Source organism: Anabrus simplex, chromosome 2, assembly GCF_040414725.1.
Source record: "Anabrus simplex isolate iqAnaSimp1 chromosome 2, ASM4041472v1, whole genome shotgun sequence".
Lineage (NCBI taxonomy): Eukaryota > Metazoa > Arthropoda > Insecta > Orthoptera > Tettigoniidae > Anabrus > Anabrus simplex.
Genome location: NC_090266.1, coordinates 1,133,734,714 through 1,133,755,105, shown reverse-complemented (window position 1 = coordinate 1,133,755,105; position 20,392 = coordinate 1,133,734,714). Strand labels below are relative to the sequence as shown.

At 39.0% G+C, this 20,392-nt stretch overlaps 1 protein-coding gene across 1 annotated transcript in view; it reads right to left on the bottom strand.

Annotated features, from left to right (window-relative positions):
* LOC136864739 (DEP domain-containing protein 1A) overlaps window positions 1-20,392 on the bottom strand; it is a 157,805-nt gene that overhangs the window by 113,893 nt on the left and 23,520 nt on the right. The window contains exon 5 of the mRNA XM_068226098.1: window positions 4,560-4,714. Within this exon, the coding sequence (XP_068082199.1) occupies window positions 4,560-4,714 (155 nt within the window). The remainder of the gene's footprint in view (window positions 1-4,559; window positions 4,715-20,392) is intronic.

The window sequence follows — 20,392 nt, the reverse complement described above, 5'->3', positions numbered from 1 at the left end:
CAATTACAGGTTTGTCTAATTTAAATATTATGTTTAGTAATTAGAGATGTAAATGCTTGTCCCTTTAAATTAAGTAATTAATCAATCAGAACATCGCATTGTATAACGGGTGTGTGTAATCAAATATACTGCGATGATTGAGGAAGTGTCTTGTCGTCATTCTAGTGTGGAGGTGAACTGTCTATTATTTATGTGAGCGCTAGAGACTTTAAAATGTGTTTAAAAAAAAGTGAAGTTAAATATTGTAATGAAAATCAATGAAATAATATTCACGCTGGTAAAAGTTACAATAATGATAATGATAAAATAAGCGTTAACCGTTATGAGTGTAATCAAGTCAAATATCAAATTATCCAATAATAATAATAATAATAATAATAATAATAATAATAATAATAATAATAATAATAATAATAATATAATAATATTCACGTCAAGATAAAATTGAGATGATAAATTGTGTGTTCAACAGTAATGTCAAGCAAGATTTGTGGCTTATATATATATACATATATATATATATATATATATATATATATATATTTTTTTTTTTTTTTTGCTAGTGGCTTTACGTCACACCGACACAGTTAGGTCTTATTGCGACAATGGGATAGGAAAGGGCTAGGAGTTGGAAAGAAGCAGCTGTGGCCTTAATTAAGATACAGCCCCAACATTTGCCTGGTGTGAAAATGGGAAACCACGGAAAACCATCTACAGGGCTGCCGACAGTGGGATTCGAACCCACTATCTCCCGGAAGCAAGCTCACAGCTACGTGCTCCTAACCACGCGGCCAACTTGCCCGGTGCAGCTTATATCGAAATCCAGTGAAGTATGATAAAGTTGGCATTTTTGGGAAACTTAAATTTTGTGACACCCTGTATTTGTGATACAGAAAATCATGGTATGCTAGTTTGCTCCTGAGGTCAGGAAAATTTTGAGAAGCTAAATGTGAGATCATTATAAAGCTGTTTGATTATGGGGTCGCTTGTATTTAAAAAAAAGTTTTAAGTTTAGAGGAAATAGATTGTAATGGAAATGAATTTTTTTTTTGCTAGTTGCCTTACGTCGCACCGACACAGATAGGTCTTATGGCGACGAAGGAAATGAAATATTATGAGAATAGTTAGGAAGATGTTTATGCGTGATGTAGAATAAGCAGGATGCTGAGGATACGAGACCCTGTATTTCGATGGAGAGGAATTTTTGTGACATGGTGTATAAGCTGAGATGTAATATTTCTGAGACAGGCTGTATAAGATGAACGATGTCCAGTAGCAATCCAGAATAGTCAATTAATTTAAAAGTTGTCAAATCCAAGTGAGCGTGTTACAACACCTATGTTAAGTACAAGGGGATGTTCTCCGATGATTACTATTTTATGTAAGACCATAGGTAATGGCAATTAAGTCTAAGTGCCGGTTCTATTCGATACCAGCAAAGTGCATTTTGTGATAACCGACCTCACGAACAAAATACATTCTGATATACAGTCAAGATAATACTTGGACATTGTAAACTGAATTATATTCTGTATCTTTACGAGACAAAATTATTGCTGACTAGAAACATTGCGGGCGTGAAAAATGAATTTTATTAGAATGATGGTTTAGCTTGAGTAGATTGATGGGAAGTTACTTCACTGGACAGTTCACGACAATACATGTTTGGAATGTTGAAATGGTAGGTCAGTTGGAGCCTCACACTCGAGTTATACCGTGAATATCGTGATAGTAGTGATTATTGTTTTCAGTGATATTACATAATATAACGAGAGTTAAATTTATTTTTATTTACCGAGCTTCACTGCATGTCTTGAGATTGTATTGAGGAATAGATTAAACTATTCGGACATGTTGTTTAATTTCAATTTCACGCTTTATTGTAGGAAATAGACACAGTAATGTTTCCAGGTTCGACTTCATTTTTGTAACAAATTTCACTTCATGTGTTAGAGTTTCAACGAGGATCAGATTTAAATATCCAGACATTGTGTTAAAGTTTTGATTTTGCCTGGCAGTATGAATGATGTGTAGATACCGTAAGGTTGGATCAATGATAGATTTAGAATGCTGCGTGTATTATATAACTTAAGGATGAGTAGACACAGTAATGCTGACTCAACGACAGGATTAGTATGTCGTCTGTACATAGCCAAATCATAGGTTAGGCATTTTTGTGAATCGACTTGAACGATGTTAGTGTGGTTACGAATGTGAAGGATATTAACAGGTCTATTCAAGCCATGTTTCGGCATAATTCTTACTTCCCAGAAGGTGCTCCCATAACAGTGTTGCATCCGTAGCGACATGAATGTAAGGTCTGTCCCACGTGGAAACCGGGCTAATGGAGACTGATCCGTACTGCTTAGCTGCGCGTATTCAAATTCGATGAACTTTTGTTCATATTTATTTTTCTCTACTTTAAGATTTATTGTCCGGATGTCTGGTATATTATGATAGTGCCGTTGTGTTGACATTTAGTTGATTTATGTAGGATTTACATTATGAATGCAGTTTCAACTTGTCAGCTGTTAATATATTTTATTTTCATTTTTCGTTGTTCACATTATTCATGTGAGACATTGATTTACCGATCAAGTGAAGGTAGACCGATTAGTAATTGTAGTCGTAATTATAGAAAACTGGAAAGATTTCCTTTAGCTTGTTTTATATTGTGGACTTGTAATTTAATAAATTTAACGACACAACTGTTTCATAACCTGAAAGTTGGTTTAGTAAGAAAATTTTCAAGTGATTTATCACTCTTCTGTAACTTCAGTGTTTGGCATTTCTTCTAAATGCACAATGAATTAAAGTTTTCCTGCATTTCGCAGTTTTGTTCCTTCAGGGCGACATAACGTAAGATCCCCTCGGATCAAGTGTTGTTGGTTCTTTCTGAACATCTGTTTGGGATGATGCATGTTTCAGCAATGGGATTCCTCTGTGACTTCAGAGTGTCACGAGGTCACAATACATGGTGGAATTTTATTTTTTGATTGTGACAATTGCTGTTAACTTGTAGTGAACACCATGCTTTCAAGTAACATTTCGCAACCTAGCCAAAGCAACTGACTGTTGATTTGGTTTGATTATAGGTCCATTCGGGGATGTTCCAACATCCGATGGGATAGTAGACTGGTAGATAATATTAATTAAATGTAAATCTGGAATTCTACTTGTTGAAGGTCAGATTTTCCACGGATCGTGTGGATTAAGTGTCATTTATAGTTTGGATCAATGGTGCCCAATTTTCAGGTTTTATTCTCGTTTTCTGGTTTTTTGCTGTCCACGAATTTTACACTAAGTTTTCATTCTTTGAAAGACAATAGTGAACCATGTCAATAAAACTTTACCACTCATGTTATGCATTGTGACTGCGTTAAAACATGTTGTGAAAATTTTAAGTGACTTTCTTGCCTATCTAATTAAATTAATTATTGTGATTAAACTGATTAAATATTGTACTAAGCACTTTTTCTTTTTGCTCCTTATTTGAAGTAGTATGTTCTACTCTGAACCCTACCATTTGGTCAATGAAGTGACAGAAAAAAAAAAAAAAAAACTCGCAACGACCCCAAGATCTAACAGTACGATACTGCTCTACTGAAGCAGCCGAGGCAGACTACCAACGATGGAATGGTAAGTACAAGGGTTCGGTATTAGCTACCGTTGCCGGAGAGCTGGATTCGATTCTCAGTACTGCCAAATTTAGGGTTGCCAGAAGGGCTGGTTATGATCAAAAGGTACATGCACCTCACCTCCATTGGGGTGTGCTTGAAAAGAGCTCCATCACCTCAAGACAAGGACATGAGTTTGCAATTTTTACAAGTAAGCTTCTGAAGCATATTTAGGAAGAGTATTAACTTCAGTTGTATCCACAATCTTTTGTAAAACTGATCGAAAATGTTATGCATCACTGTTTTGGTTGATTATAAGTATTAACTAATACAGATATCTGGTAGCACAAGCTACCAGAAAATAGTGACTCTCTCTCTCCCTCTCATATATTACAAACAGGTAGTTACTTTCCTGTTTTGGCACTCAAAATGAAGCAACACCATTGACACATGTACCATGCTCCAATTCATATGTACAAGAGCCCAATTTCTTTGCTGAGCTCTGTTCAACTCATGCCACGAATAAGTGTTATGTGGAACAATTGCAGAAACTAGCCAAACTTTGCAAAATCTTTTCAGAAAAAGAAACTCTTCTGCCACAGAAAAGGTTAGGGAAATAATCTCATCCTTTAGGAACAGAGATCTAATATGCTGTTTTGGCATTATGCTTTACTACAAAGAAAATTCATCTCAAGCTTACTATGTATACTGTAATATTTCTACTTATTCCCAATGTCAGATTATCGTATTGATGATATCTGATAATTGTTCAGAGGTATTATACTAAATAGTTAGCTATTATCCATACTCTACTACATAGATAATCATATGGCATGCAGACAATTATGATACATTGTGTAATAAAAATGAAAATTACTCCAAGATATTTGTGATGTAAGGAAATTAAAATATTATACAAATAAAAGGTATAAAACTATTTACAATACTGAAGATACTTGATGATGTGCAAATATTGTTGAGGAAGTTTGTATCTGGGTAGCTCCTCAAGAGTCACGTTAGCTATGAACCACTCATCTGGTAAATTTGAAGGCAACAGAGACGAGAGTCCATCCATACCAATTAACCGCTCCTCAAGCCTGTAAAAATGAAGGAAAATCACATAGTACAACACTAGAAAAATAGAAAGATGTTAAATAGCACTTCATATAATGTAGAAACTTTTATCCCATAGGTAATTCCCAATGTTAAGAACTCAATAAATGGAAAAATACTCCTTAGTGTATGCAACTGCATCTTTTTTTTTTTTTTTTTTTTTTTTTTTTTTTTTTTTTTTTTTTTTTAACACTACTTTTTCCTTCTCTCTATCTTAGCTGAACATGTCAAAGAGGCAAGCTGAACTAAATACCTCCACTTCACAGAGGCACTGTTGCTTAAAAAGCCAACAAATTACAAACCAAAGGTTATCGTCATCTAAATCTACTTCTAAATATTCTTACTTTATAAAAAAGAAAACATAATGCAATGTACACATCTGCATACATATAGAGAAGCTTTGTCTATATAACCGATGAAAGGTGGAGAATGCTCAGCAGACAATTTTTTTTAAATTGCTTCCTCGAGGTAGTAAAAATTATAAACATGCAGATGTGATTGAAATTAATATCAGTTTCAAAAAATGTCGAAGGAACTCCAATGAAATATCATTTAAGTTTAGGTTTGGATTGAAATATTGATCTAAATTAATATAGAGGTTTTCAGTGATGTCTAGTAAAGAACCTTTGTTTAGAATTTCTAGGTATTAGAAATATCTCAGAGAAACCAAAGATCCTGTTCGACTTTCTCATTGAACTTTTCAAAAATATTAATATTCCGAAAAACAGATCTGTCTTTCACATTATGCATAATACTTTGTCACGCCACACACTTTCACCGCATCACCCTCCATAGTCCCCCTCCTTCCACTCCTCCCCTACCGCTTCTTCCCTCTCCCCTCCTAATCCAACAATGGCCATTCCCCCGACCTAAACTATCCACCGTGCTCTGTTCCCCTTCATCTCGTGCCATAGCTTTACCGCCTTAGGTCCCGCAATGAACTGTGAAAATCATAGAAACTGCCCCCACCCTACACGTAACGTTGCAACAATAGACCACAAATATTAGCATAGTCAACTTCTAAGCTCTCAGAGGAACGTCTTACATAATTCAAATTTTGTATTCTTGTCGAGCTGAATATGTTTCCTACACCCTAAACAAATGTGATTCTTTAACTACCATGTTCATCTCACACTTGGATTTAGATATGTTATATGCATTTGTACAAGTTTGGATATGTTGAGCCCTGTCTCATACTTATGCTGCGCTTGACCTATATGGCATCTGACGAAGAAGTATCTACAAATTTTAATTCTTTAACTGCCAATTTCACCTTGTACTTACGAAAAATTTGAATATGTTATATGTATTTGAAATTAGTATTTAATGAGTCCTAACTCGTGTGAGTTATAGCTTTTGTTTCACCCTTCATGGACTGTTTTGAAGTGGCATTACTGAATATCTACAAATTCGAACCTTTACTGCCAAGTTCATCTTGCACCATGGGTTCAGATGTCATGTGCAATTTTAAGAGGCTTGATTCTGTTAAATCCTAACTCGTATTTGAACTACACTCGCACCAGTGACATGAATGAGTGAACGCAGACCTTTATGTGCCAAATTCATCGCGAACCTACAGTTTTGAGTGTGTTGCATGTGTTTCAGGTTTTGCATTTATCGAGTCCAAACTCACGCTTGTGCAATTTTGTCTCACCCTTCACAGCTGGTTTTGAATTGACGCTTAGTGAATAAGCAATTTCAATCCCTAACTGCCAAATTTCATCTCAACCCAAAAATATTTTTAAAATGTTATGTGCATTTTTGAGACGATTGTGTTTGTTGAAATCTAACCTATGTTTTGTACTACACTCGCGGCAGGCAACATTTAATGGAAGTGTGTCTGAACTAATTTGAATCTCTAATGCCAATTTCATCTCGAACTTCCGCATGGTTTTGTTGCAGTTTATATGTTTTTTAAGTGATTATGTTTTTGAGCCCTAACTCGTGTTTATACAATTTTGACTCACCCTTCATGACCATTTTGTAAACTGACATTGTAATTCACTATTTAATGTCTCTCATTTAATCACACTGATTTAACATCTTGTATAATGTAAATGTCTGCATGCTTACGCCTATGCCTTTTTCCCACATTTTGGCTGAAGATGACGCCAAACAGCGTCGAAACTAGTTCCAAGTGTAAATATATGTTGTAAATAAACTTATAACATTTATTTGTATTGAAAAGGTGGACCCTTTTAAGTTTCCTATCTTACATTCTCAGTTCAATACGGACAAAAAATGAAATTCTTAGATTAAAAAAAAAAAGTTGGGCTTTGGTATGATAAAGCTTAATGAACACGTTAAAATCTTGATAAGTATCTTATTCATAGTGAAACGCGGCACTGAGGAATAATCTGAGTGCTGTTTGTGGCATAGTCTTCTTATCTTAAAATTGTACTATGCACGTCGAAAGGTGGTTTTCAGTGTACATGTAGGTTCTAGGTTAGGTAGGACCGAGGTTCCTCAGTTCATGAGGTCTGTGAAACCTAGAGAAAAACGGGGAGCTGATATTAATATGGTGTTCTATGAAGGGAACGTCATATGAAGCAAAGGTATAGAGAGTTATGGTGTGAGACTCACCTTGCCGCAGCATGTCAAGAAGCTTACTCTATGAAGAGGAGTTGACAACTGGAGCTGGTTTGTGAGGGTAGTATGGGAGAAGGGAGGGGCTTGGAGAGGAACCGCATACATGGGAGGTGTTGGGGGCAGGTCTGGAGGGCAATGTGGTGGGGACGTATGGCTGAGTGATTCTCAGTTCAATATGGAACAACCATGAAGTTTTTTAACTTTAGAAGTCTTTCGCGTGTTGTGTTCAGCTTTTGCCACGTATAAGGCACTCGCGCACTGAGACTCTTGATTTATAATTTTTGTTACAGGTGTCCGGCTCCATCGCTAAATGGTTAGCGTTCTGGCCCTTGTTAACAGGGGTCCCGCGTTCGATTCCCAACAGGGTCGAGAATTTTAACCATCATTGAATAATTTCGCTGGAACGGGGGTTGAGTGTATGTGTCGTCATTATCATTTCATCCTCATCGCGACGTGCAGGTCACCTACGGGTGTCAAATCAAAGGACCTGCACCTGGTGAGCCGAACATGTCCTCAGACACTCCTGACACTAAAAGCCATACGCCATTTCATTTTCTTTTGTTACCGATACTTCAATTTTTCTGCTCGGATTTATGAGAATATCGAACTATCGAAACTCAAAATACTACATCGATTCTGCACTCTTTACTCCCAAGAAATGCAGAAATGCTGTAACATCTGACATACCAAAGTGAAACTCGTAGCAATTGTTCAAAGTGACCACTCTGGGCTTCTCTGCAGGCTTTACTTCACCGAATCCAGTTGCGACGCATTTGAGTTAAGACATCAGGGTTGATCAGAATATCCTCTGCTGCTTAAAAAATACGTTCATGGAGGTCATCCAAGGTGGTTACTTCAGTTCGATATACTTTGTTTTTGATGTCTCCCAGACATAAAAATCCACTGGAATAAGATCTGGAGATCTGGATGGCCAATTGATGGTTCCACATCATCCTGTCCACCGCTGAGGAAATGTCATGTAAAAACCACATGGTTCTGCGTAGTTGAAGCGATGCGTCCTCTGAAAGTTCCAGTAACGTACTGTACCTATGAGCAAGATGACATTAATAAAAGATGATTAGTCCAAATAACCGATCTCCTACTATACACATCCAGATATTTCAGAACCGGTGCTGGAAGTTGCCTTGTCCTACTGAGTGGGGATGTACCACAGCCCATGATTGTGAGATAGTGGATTCGAACCTCTCTATCGGCAGCCCCAAAGATGGTTTTCCGTGGTTTCCCATTTTCACACCAGGCAAATGCTGGAGCTTCCTTCCCGATCCCAGCCCTTTCCTGTCCCATCATTGCCATAAGGAAAGCTACTCTGATCAAATATGCAAGTAAGATGATTGGTACCGATCTGAGTGTTTCAGACGGTTGAGGCGTTAACCTTCCAATCCCCAACTTGGAAGGTTCGATCTCGGTTCAGTCCAATGGTATTTGAAGGTGCTCAAATACGTCAGCCTTGTGTCGTAGATATACTGGCACGTAAAAGAACTTCTGCAGTATTAAATTTCGGCAGCTCGGCATCTCAGAAAACGATACAAATAGTGGGAGGTAAAGCAAAATTTTTTTTTTTGCTATGGGCTTTACGTCGCACCGACACAGATAGGTCTTATGGCGACGATGGGATAGGAAAGGCCTAGGAGTTGGAAGGAAGCGGCCGTGGCCTTAATTAAGGTACAGCCCCAGCATTTGCCTGGTGTGAAAATGGGAAACCACGGAAAACCATCTTCAGGGCTGCCGATAGTGGGATTCGAACCTACTATCTCCCGGATGCAAGCTCACAGCCGCGCGCCTCTACGAGCACGGCCAACTCGCCCGGTGTAAAGCAAAATAACGGTAATAAAAGGATGATTGGTTCATGTAACCGACCTCCCACTGCATCCATTCACATATTGAGAGACGGTGCGGGAATTTGTCTTAACATACTGAGAGAGAATGTTTCACAGCCCATGAGTGAGTTATGTACATACTACACACTCCTTGTCGTGAAAAAATTGCCTTATGTATCACTTGACAGAAATTCTGGATTGCATGCTTGATCAATTAACCAGCGGCAGAAATCCACTCTTAAATCATCATCGAGCTTAATAGCAGCAGTCGCTAAAGTTCAGACAGTATCCAGTACCAATGGAGTTGGTCTGTTATTGGACATTATAAATGTTCCAGCTAACTCATTCATGGTTGCCAGCGTTTTGCCTCAGTGTGCTAAATTGGGATCATCAGTTGGTAAGTAGCACACCCACCAAGACACATGGCTAGTGCATACCGTGGAGGCCACTGCATAGGCTACTTGGAGCCATTGGCAGTGACAATGCACTATGAGACTTTGTCTCATTTCCAAAAATTGACGCCTGCCTGGCCACCAGATCAGTATCCAGTATTCGGGATATAGTAGGTTCAAACCCCTCTGTCAGCAGCCCTGAAGATGATTTTCCGTGGTTTCCCATTTTCACACAGGAAAATGCTGGGACTGTACCTTAATTAAGTCCACAGTTGCTCATTTCCCGATCCTAGCCCTTATCTGACACCGTAAGATCTATCTGTGTCGTGGCGATGTACACCAACTTGTATTCGCTCTTCATGCAATGTCCTACGTGTGGTCCAAGTTAGTACACCAACAGCACGTGTTATACTACACGTACGGCACCCAGGATCATCATTTACAATTGTCGGGATGTCTTCTTCCATGTCTATCAAACGTGGCCGTTCAGGCCCTCGCTTTTCATACCGTGATGTAAGACAGCCTGTATCGCGAACACGCTGCACTACAGCAAATATCGTTGCTGGATTCGGCATCCGTCTGTTGGAAAACCTTTCCCGATAGATATATAGAGCGCGACCCGTATTCTGTTCTGCCTCATGATACACTAGCAGCATATAATGGTATTCATGGCTCGCATACGCTGGCATTGACAGCTGTTATTCAGGTGAAGATCAAGCAGCCAGCTCATACCTCTAATCCGGTTTCACGTAGGAGGCAGGAACCCGTCTAACCACATCCCCATCGCAAGGAACAGCAGACAACCGAACTGGCACATGACACGCCTAGTGCTTTTGTTGAACTGCTTACGCCGAATGTTCTCCCACAGTGTTATTTCATTATCGTGGATTTTTTTAGAGAACTACTCGCCGTATGCAGAAACACCCGGGACTTATCTCTTCATCTTGTTATAATGCACAACAGAGCCCAAACACAAAACCTATAGGATGTCCGGTTAGTCTGCTAGGCAAAATCATGTTGATGTGTACGTAAACAAAGTTTCTTACGTCAACGAAAGAATGCATGGGATAGGATACCCAAATGAGTAGTATCGGAATTGAATTGTCAAAGCACATCGAACATTTTGCTTTATACCAAAAAGGGACATGTTATAAAAGTAAATAAATTAAACGTACCTTCATTTCGTGCTTCCAAACAAAAAGAACATGTGTAATGGTAAAATAAATATTCTAACTTACGGCTGCTTTTCCAGTGCTTATTAAACATATCAAAATAAATGTTGCCAGACTGAGTGGCACAGATAGTTCAAGCACTGGTTTCATGAACTTAGCAGCCTCGATCCCGGATCAGTCCGGGGGTATTTGAAGGTGCTGAAATACGTCCGCTTCTGATCGCTAGATTTACAGGCACGTTAAAAAATACCTGCGAGCAAAACTCCGACACCACGCTTATCCATTGGAACGTAAACATACTTATTATTATAATTGAGTTAATCTATTACTACTAACTATAATGAAAATAAATGTTAATAACTACACTCAAACTCCGTAGCTCGTAATCTGTCAGAAAACACAAAGGAAAATAATGAACTGTTAACAAGTCCAAAATATTATTAATCTTATAATTCCAGACATGCCTCCAAAATTACTGTAACACGTACTTACAAATTGTTTTACGTCGCACCGACACATGGCAATGATAGGACAGAAAAGGGATATAAGTGAGAAGGAAGCGGTTGTGGCTTTAACAAAGGTAGAGCCCCAGCAATTTTCTGGTGTGAAAATGGGAAACCACGAAAAACCATCCTCAGAGGTGGCGACAGTTGAGTTCGAACCCACTATCTTCCGAATGCAAGCTAACAGCTGCGCGCCCCTAACCACATGACTAACTTACTCTAAGCTCTAATACCGGGCTGAGTAGCTCAGACGATAGAGCGCTGGTCTTCTGATCCCAACTTGGTAGGTTCGATGGAGGCTCAGTTCGGCGGTATTTAAAGGTGCTCAAATACGCCAGTCTCCTGTCTGTAGATTTACTTGAACTAAAAAATACTGTGGTACAAAATTCTGGCACCTTGGCGTCTCCGAAAAACCGTGAAAATTAGTAGTGGAATGTAAAGATATTATTATTGTTAGTAACATTATTATTATTATTACTACAGAAGCTCTAATTAAACGGATCAATTACAGTCATCATTTTACCTATTGGCACTTACTGCCAGTAATAAGCCTTCTATTACAAATACCCGGCGGCACTTCCATAATAGCTCTTTATCCTTCGAACAATGCTCACGCATGGATGCAACTAAGGTTTTTTACATTTATCTCATTAATAACAATTTCAATGAATACTTATAGCCCTTTTTTTCAGTGTTCACCATCCTTTCATTGACCTGAAAATATTATGGATATAGCAAAGACAACTCGCATTGTCTATTGTCAGAAATTCATCATATACTGTCACAATAACAGCACAGAAATGTTGCACCCATTTTTCATTAACTCATCAACTATTTCCCTCCATTTCCGTCGGCTTGGATCACTGAGTAATGCCACTGACGTCTTATAAATCACACACAACTGCACAACACTTGATTCTCACGACTGTGCTGGTACGGATCTTCGACGTCACGTACTGTACGTAAACTAGTACAAAATAACACTCAGCTGCAACATGAGAAGGTACAAGAGTGGGTACTTCTGTGTACTTTTCACACAGAGTAGCCTAGACCGGTTTTTGAATTCAGCAAGTGTCCTGGCATGTGAGTCAGCCTCCCCTACTTGCCAAGTGTTTAGGGGAAGTGCACAACATGTGTTGGCCTGCAATAAGGAACAGGTTCAACAACCCCTATACTCTGCTACTGTACCCCCACTATACGAGGACAGAATGACATAGCCGGCATATTGGGCTCAGTTATGGGAAAACTAATAGTACAAGGTGACAACTACATTGCATATATTGTGACGTATCTTTCTTTGCCAACTAGCAAAATATCTGCATGTATACCCCTAAACACTCTGTATATAGATATTATCAATTTGCTTTACATCGTACCGATACAGAAAGGTCTTATAGCGATAGGGATAGGAAAGGACTAGGGAAAATAAAAAGGCGTATGGCTAGGAGTTGGAAGGAAGCGGTCATGGCCTCAATGAAGGTAGAGCCCTAGCATTTGCCTGTGTGAAACTGGGAAACTACGGAAAACAATCTTCAGGGCTGCGGACAGTGGGGTTCAAACCCACCATCTCCCAAACGCAAGCTCATAGCTGCGCGACCCTAACTCCTGTAACCACTGTTCAACTTAAGACGGTTGAAATGTTCTCACAGAATGAAATGAAGAGTTTTGTTTCCAAGAGGTCAATGGACACTGTATCCCGCCTCATGACACACAGACTACAGGCATGTTAACTGTAGGAGGTTCTTAAGGTCTACCGGGGAGTGGGATTTACAGCTTTTAAAATTTTGTTTGAAAAGTATTTCAAGAATATACTGCTAAGATATTGAAAACGAGTCAGCAAATATTTTAGTTTCTAGGAATAATTTTTAATCCATTTAGGAAATAAAAATAGGAATTATAGGAATATAGGCACATACAGGTTCTAACATCAATTTAGGCATTTTTAGGCACTATGGGACCATTGTTTTTACCTTATAAATACATGAAACATGTAAATACAACATTTTAAGTCCTCTCTTCAGGATCAAAACAGATTTTTGCCTAAAATCCGAGGTCTAATAATAAGTCATGAAGGAGCAACAGACCCCATGGATGATATCTTTACCTTGTCGCGGTGGTGGTGTGGTCAAAAGATCCTGAGAGCTATGCCGACGGTAGCTTTGCTACTGGTAGGGACTCCCATGCCGGACAGGTCGCAGGTGATGATCCAGACTAAAAGGGATACCCTGGTCCTCCAGGGGGTTGGGCACAGGGTTGACAACTTTATCCCCGTTAAAAAAACTTGTTGAGAAGCCGCAAAGAATAGACACAAACCGGACGGATAAAATTGAAAAACGATCTAGGCGAGAAAATGGTTATGGATTGCTATTAGCGACTTGGAATGTGAGAAGCCTACTCCAGCCAGGAAAAAGCAGAAAACTAGAAGAGGAACTAAGAAAGTATTGAGACATATCACATATGCCCCATGAATATTTATTAGAATATTGAGTAACACTGTGGGTTCATTATATTGGAAAGCTTTGTGTGAGAGGCGGTTAGCCAACAGATTCATTCTGGACCGCACGGAGATAGAGAATAGTCAGTAGCAAGCCTTGAAATTATGAGTATTTTCAAAGTTTGAATGAGTCTGCAGAGTGTGTGGCAATAAAGCCTGATGCACAGTGTGTTTAAAGTAGACCAATCACAAGTTAGAAGGTGTGGTTTACGGTGACGGTGAACCCCAAAACAAATTTTTCTGCACTAACAACTTCGTACATGGCAGTGCTGTCCTGCTACTACCTTACGGGAGAAATCTGTTATTAAACTTATGCTCCACGGTTTTGACATGACTACTGAGTTGTGGTTGAATTTGCAGATACATACAGTATATGTTTATATTTCCGCTACTTTCAATTGGTATACTGAATTGCTATTTTCCAACGGTCACGCGCTTTGACTTCAGACTGGTTGAGCCCTCAAGCTATGGTCTCACAGGGAACCCCATCTTTTGAATAAGGCAGGTGAAACTATAAAGCAACGAGCAGCAGGGAAAACTCTCTCATTCGTTTCTCAGTCGTGAGGCAATGCCCACGTCAGTTGTGACTGCGGTGTTCTTTGTTTGTAGTATATTACAACAGTGACGCTATAACTACTTTAACTATGAGAACTGAAAATGAAATGGCGTATGGCTTTTTAGTGCCGGGAGTGTCCGAGGACATGTTCGGCTCGCCAGGTGCAGGTCTTTCGACGTGACTCCCGTAGGCGACCTGCGTGTCGTGATGAGGATGAAACGATGATGAAGACAACACATACACCCAGCCCCCGTGCCATTGGAATTAACCAATTAAGGTTAAAATCCCCGACCCAGCCGGGAATCGAACCCGGGACCCTCTGAACCGAAGGCCAGTACGCTGATCGTTCAGCCAACGAGTCGGACACTATGAGAACTGAATGTAATGAACAGCGAGTCTATTTTTGAGAACAGTGTTAATATGCACTATCCTGGGGCGAATTAAGTCACATAAATTCGGGAGTGAACAGTCCGTTATTGTGGCGGTTACCTCTGTCCGTGTGACGAAGTATAGTATTGCCAAGTGTGGTAGGCACCGTATATATTGAAAATTTGGGAGACGATATACGGCAGTAAATGCATATATAATAGTATAACTCTCGCAAACTGATCTAACATTTATCACATGCATAAACATTTATCGGGCCGCGTATCATGACCGCGGAAGTAGCGTGTGCATTCGGTACGATCAACGCTCTTACATATGAATTGATACGGGTTTCATTCCGTCAAACAATAACTTTGAATGAAGTTCATTTCCTATTGGCTTAATTTCATTATATTAAAGTAACTGCATATGTAAAGTACGCATGTACTCAGAGCAAGTGAAGAGTTATTAACTATACATTCATTCTAGGAGTGTTACCTACAAGAACTATGATGGCATCACCCATTGTCAATCCAGTATATTGTGACAACATCCAGTGTGTTGTGATGGCAGAGTAAATCTACAGACGCAGCAGTCATGTGACTGGTGTAAGAGCAGAGATCGACAAAGATAAGTAATATGCCAATTTTATAAGCATGTTTTTTAGACAGAAGAAGTCAGCTTAGTTTCATCCAATGTAAATTTTATACTAATATTAAATGTCAGCTCGTTAGATTTGAGCTATGGTTTGTTTCTCGTAACGTAATTGGAAATCCAGGGCTGTTGCATTCTAATGCCCTTTAATTTGTTGTATATTAGTGATGGGAAAGAGGGATATAATTAGGTGTAGATAGGTGTGTGTTTCATTTGTTTTATTTCAGAGTATTGCGTTATGTGTGTTCTTGATGTAAAGTCAGGTGGTAGCTTCTTCATTAGCGAGGCTATGCGCCCTTAATGTTGTGTGGGATAAGAATATTCAAAGCAGTGTAGGTTTCTTTATTTAAAATGCAAGCAGCGCGTTTTCAGAGCTATTTTGGCCGCCGATCGAGTGGGAAGCTACGTTGTGAAGTGAGTCATTTAAGTGAGCAGAGAAGACAGGCGATTCGGGTAGGAGAGCAATAAAGGTGTAAACAAAAGGTGAATATCGCCTAGAATATATGAGGGTACTGAAACAGGAATAGAGACCTGTGAAAATTTCAGTGAAGGGAAAAATATGAGTGATAGCTACTTATTAGGAGATGGGCTTGAATACGCCTGCATATTCGGTAATACGGTTGAGATTCGAACTCCCGCCGCGAGTAGAGAAGGCCCGAGTCACATCTTATTTGATAGAGAATTGTGCAGTTATTAAGATGAGATATGAAGGCCTAGTTACTCTGTTAAGACAGAGCATTTCTGTGAATGGGAGAATGATTTATTTTTGTGCAGTGCGGCAGCTATAGAAGCGAAGAGAATGGCATTTGAAGTTTCCCTTGTAATGTGAAAGGACGGCATACAAGTGTCTGCTGTGAGTGAGGTAAACGCCCTTGAAAACCCTCATAAGAACAGCCCTCCACCCCGCTCGCTCTGTTTGTCTTTCTGCCAGGTAGAAATTCTTGCGATGTTTACAGCTGACAGACAAGAAGTGAAAGTGGAAACCTGCCCGCTGTGCCGGGAAGGTGTAACCTACTTAACCCAGGTGTTTACTGGGTCATGCAACGTGAGGACCTCATTCATGAAGAAGTGTAATTTTATTATGTATATTATTTCAGTCCAGTGATTTTGCCTTGATTTTCCGGATTTTTTAAGGTATGTTTATTTCATATGTCATGAGTGACAGTGCTCATTTTTCATTGTCCATGCCTTTGTGTCAACGTTGTTTTAATTATTTGCATTTTAACTTAGCCCGGAGCAAATTTCTAAGGGAAGTCAGCTTCCATGCTGGTCCATTTGTGACAGAACGGTCTGTCGATAGAAGCAGTGTAGTTTGTAAGATTAGTGAAACCTGGATTTGCCTTGTTGTGTTCTATTAATTTGATTAAGTATATATGTAAATATTGGATCAAAACTAGCTTGATTTTCTTTTGTCGAGGAACATTTTATCAGACAATTGCAAGATCGCAACCCCATTGATGGTACCGGCATAGTTACTTATCGCCGTCGATTCAATGCAAGATGTAGACTTACAAAGATTTATTATATTTTTTATTTGTTTCAATTTGTTCGGCATTTGGTATGACTATAGTTTTATGTGCTTAATTGTAATTAATTTCAGATGTGCTCGGCACATGGTTGTATTTTATTACCTGTTTGAGTCTAGTTAATTTTCTTTCTAATTTTATTTTCAAGTTTAGTGTGAATAATTTATCATGTGTCTTAAATTAATAAATCCATTTTACCCCCGAATTTGCTTCTTATTCACAACATAATGATACTGTTACCCGTTCATACCACTGGTATTTACTTCTTAGGAAGTTAGTTTTTGTCTTAACGCACAAATTTTTAACGAACATACCACGTAGCTCACCGATTTAGCCTGGCATATTTTTATTTGGATGGGAACGGTTTAGTATAATGTCGAAATTGCTGCTCTACAAGAAATTAGATAACGGGAAATTGAGATGTTCGATTTATAGGATTATACTTTAATCAATAGTGAAAATAGCTAGAACATCTGTGGAACAGGCTTTATGATATCTACACAACTGAAGCATACCTTAATGTCTTACAAAGCAGTAAATGAAAGACTCTGTATCATGAAAATCAAGGGCCATTTCTTCAATTATACACTTATAAGTAGGGGCCGTATTTTTTGGTAATAACGATATGCACGAGTTTTTTTTGATATCTTCTTTCTTGTCTATATATGACTTCCCAGGTACTAAAAATACCGTATTTTAGCAAAATGAACTCGCGAAATATCACAAAATTTGATTCATTGCGCGAATTGCGCAAATAATCGCGAAATATACACAACTTGGTGCGAAAAATGCAAAATGGCACCAGAGGAGCTCTCCAATAAACGTTTAAATGCTTCTGAGAACTTGACTATCGTAGTTTCCTTCTCATTTGCTTGATACCGCTGTATATTCTCCACACAAATGCACATAAAGCGGTACGCACTGTGTATTGAAAGTATGTGTATTCAGTCCCGTGATCTCTAAGGCAGTCGATAAAAATCAATATCTGTTATCGATTACAGCAAATAGCGTTGTGGTCATAACAAGATACAAGACCGGTCGTAGATACAGCAGTGCGCAATGAGAGTTCGTTACTTACGAACATCTATCGGCAAATGTCCAACATTTAAGTATAAAAATGCCGAAAACTGAAGTCACAACAGGTTTTTCGAGGGCCGAAGAATACTACAGTGAAGGGTTCTATGTATTTGATGCTGCAAGAAAGATTCTAATGTATCAATAGTGTACCGGTAATATTCGTAAAGTTGAAACGTGCGATATACACTGCAGAGAATCAGAATGAAGCAAATGAACATAATTCAAAGCAGCAAATAACAATTGGCGATACTTTACAGATCATAAAGGTGTTGAAAAATTATAGAGAGCAATTTGTAATAGACACACAAAAAAAGCATTCATGCAAGCCAACATAGCAAAAAAAGGATAATCCTGGCATAAGGAAGAGAATGAATATAAAAGGAAAGATAAATAATACTGCCTTTACTGTAAAATATGACGGTATTGGTAGGCCTATTGTATATAAATCGCCTGTTTGAGTAGTAATAATGTTATTGTTTTTATGTCCCACTAACCACTTTTACATTTTCCTGAGACGCTGAGATACCGGAATGTTGTCCCGCAGGAATTCTTTTACATGCCAGTAAACTAGTGACACGAGGCTGACGTATTTGAACTCCTTCAAATACCACCGAACTGAGCCAGGATCGAACCTGCCAAATTAGGGTCAGAAAGCCAGCGCTTTAACCATCCGAGCTACTCATCCCCGACCGGGGAAAAAGAGTATATCCATGAACACCTTCCAGAGCTACATGACTTTGCAAAATGCAATGAAAGCACATCTGGTTGAGGAAGTGAAAGAAGACAGTGTTAGCAAAGTTTTAGGAGGTTTTATAAAAGACCACAGTGAATTTGCATCCAAGTGTTCGCAAGCATTATGGTTTCCGACGTCTAATGTGGTCAGCGAGAAGAGCTTCTCTGCTTACACAAAGACACTTTCTGACTGTTGCACAACTCTGCATCCTGATAATGTTGATACCATGCTTAGTTTGTACTTTGGAGACAAGTAATTCAACGTCTGAAAATGTAGGCTATGTATAAATGTATATCACAGGGCAGATCACCTAACTTCATTTCGAAGTATCAGTGATTTATATATTTATTTCTATAACGATTTGCATATTTGGTTTTTCTAAGATTTAATAACAATGATACATTACAAGAGTTTACTTTAAAACCCCTTATCACAAAGTTAGTTATACCGAGCTTGATAGCTGCAGTCGCTTAAGTGCGGCCAGTATCCAGTATTCGGGAGATAGTAGGTTCGAACCCCACTGTCGGCAGCCCTGAAAATGGTTTTCCGTGGTTTCCCACTTTCACACCAGGCAAATGCTGGGGCTGTACCTATCTGTGTCGGTGCGACGTAAAACAACTAGCAAAAAAAAAAGTTAGTTACATTTACCCCATACGCTACTACAAGGAAGATTTGGCAGGAAACATCGATCAGTATAACAATTTATTTCACGAAATACCTACTGAAATAGTGTCAGTTTTAACACCGAAATCAACAGTTTTATTTCACCAAAAAAATAAGGCCCCTACTTATAAGCGTACATGCACCTACGGAAGAAAAGGAGGATGAACTAAAAGATAAGTTTTATGAAGAGCTTGAGAATCAGTACGATGAGGTACCTAGACATGACCTTAAAATAGTAATTGGGGATTTCAATGCAAAAGCGGGACAAGAGGAAGAATTTAGACCCACAATAGAAGCAGAGAGTTTATATTTGGAAAGTAACAACAATGGGTTACGGCTTATTGACTTCGCTACAGCAAATGATATGGTAATCAGTAGCACTACATTTTTTTTCTTTTTGCTAGGGGCTTTACGTCGCACCGACACAGATAGGTCTTATGGCGACGATGGGATAGGAAAGGCCTAGGAGTTGGAAGGAAGCGGCCGTGGCCTTAATTAAGGTACAGCCCCAGCATTTGCCTGGTGTGAAAATGGGAAACCACGGAAAACCATCTTCAGGGCTGCCGATAGTGGGATTCGAACCTACTATCTCCCGGATGCAAGCTCACAGCCACGCGCCTCTACGCGCATGGCCAACTCGCCCGGTAGCACTACATTTGAGCACAAGAGAATTCATAAAGAAACTTGGGAGGCACCAGATGGGAACACCAAGAATCAAATCTACCACATACCGATTGATAAAAGACATGCGTCAAATGTACAGGATGTGTGTACTTATAGAGGTGCAGATATAGATTCAGACCAGTATTTGGTGAAAGCTAAACTGAAACAAAAGCTTCTGGTAAGAGTCAGAGGTAAAGCAGAAAGGAGCAAATGATTTAACCAAGAACAACTCAATGATGATGCAGGAAGGAAGGAATATGGGAGACAAGGTGAAGAAAGTTTGAAAAACCATAAAACTGCAGTAACAGTGGATGAATCATGGTGGGTGATTAAAGAAGCCATCACGAATGCAGCCCAGGAGGTACTAGAAGAAAGAAAGAAACAGCCAAAGGAATGGTATGATGAGGAAATAAAGCTAGCCTTGGGGAAAAGAAAT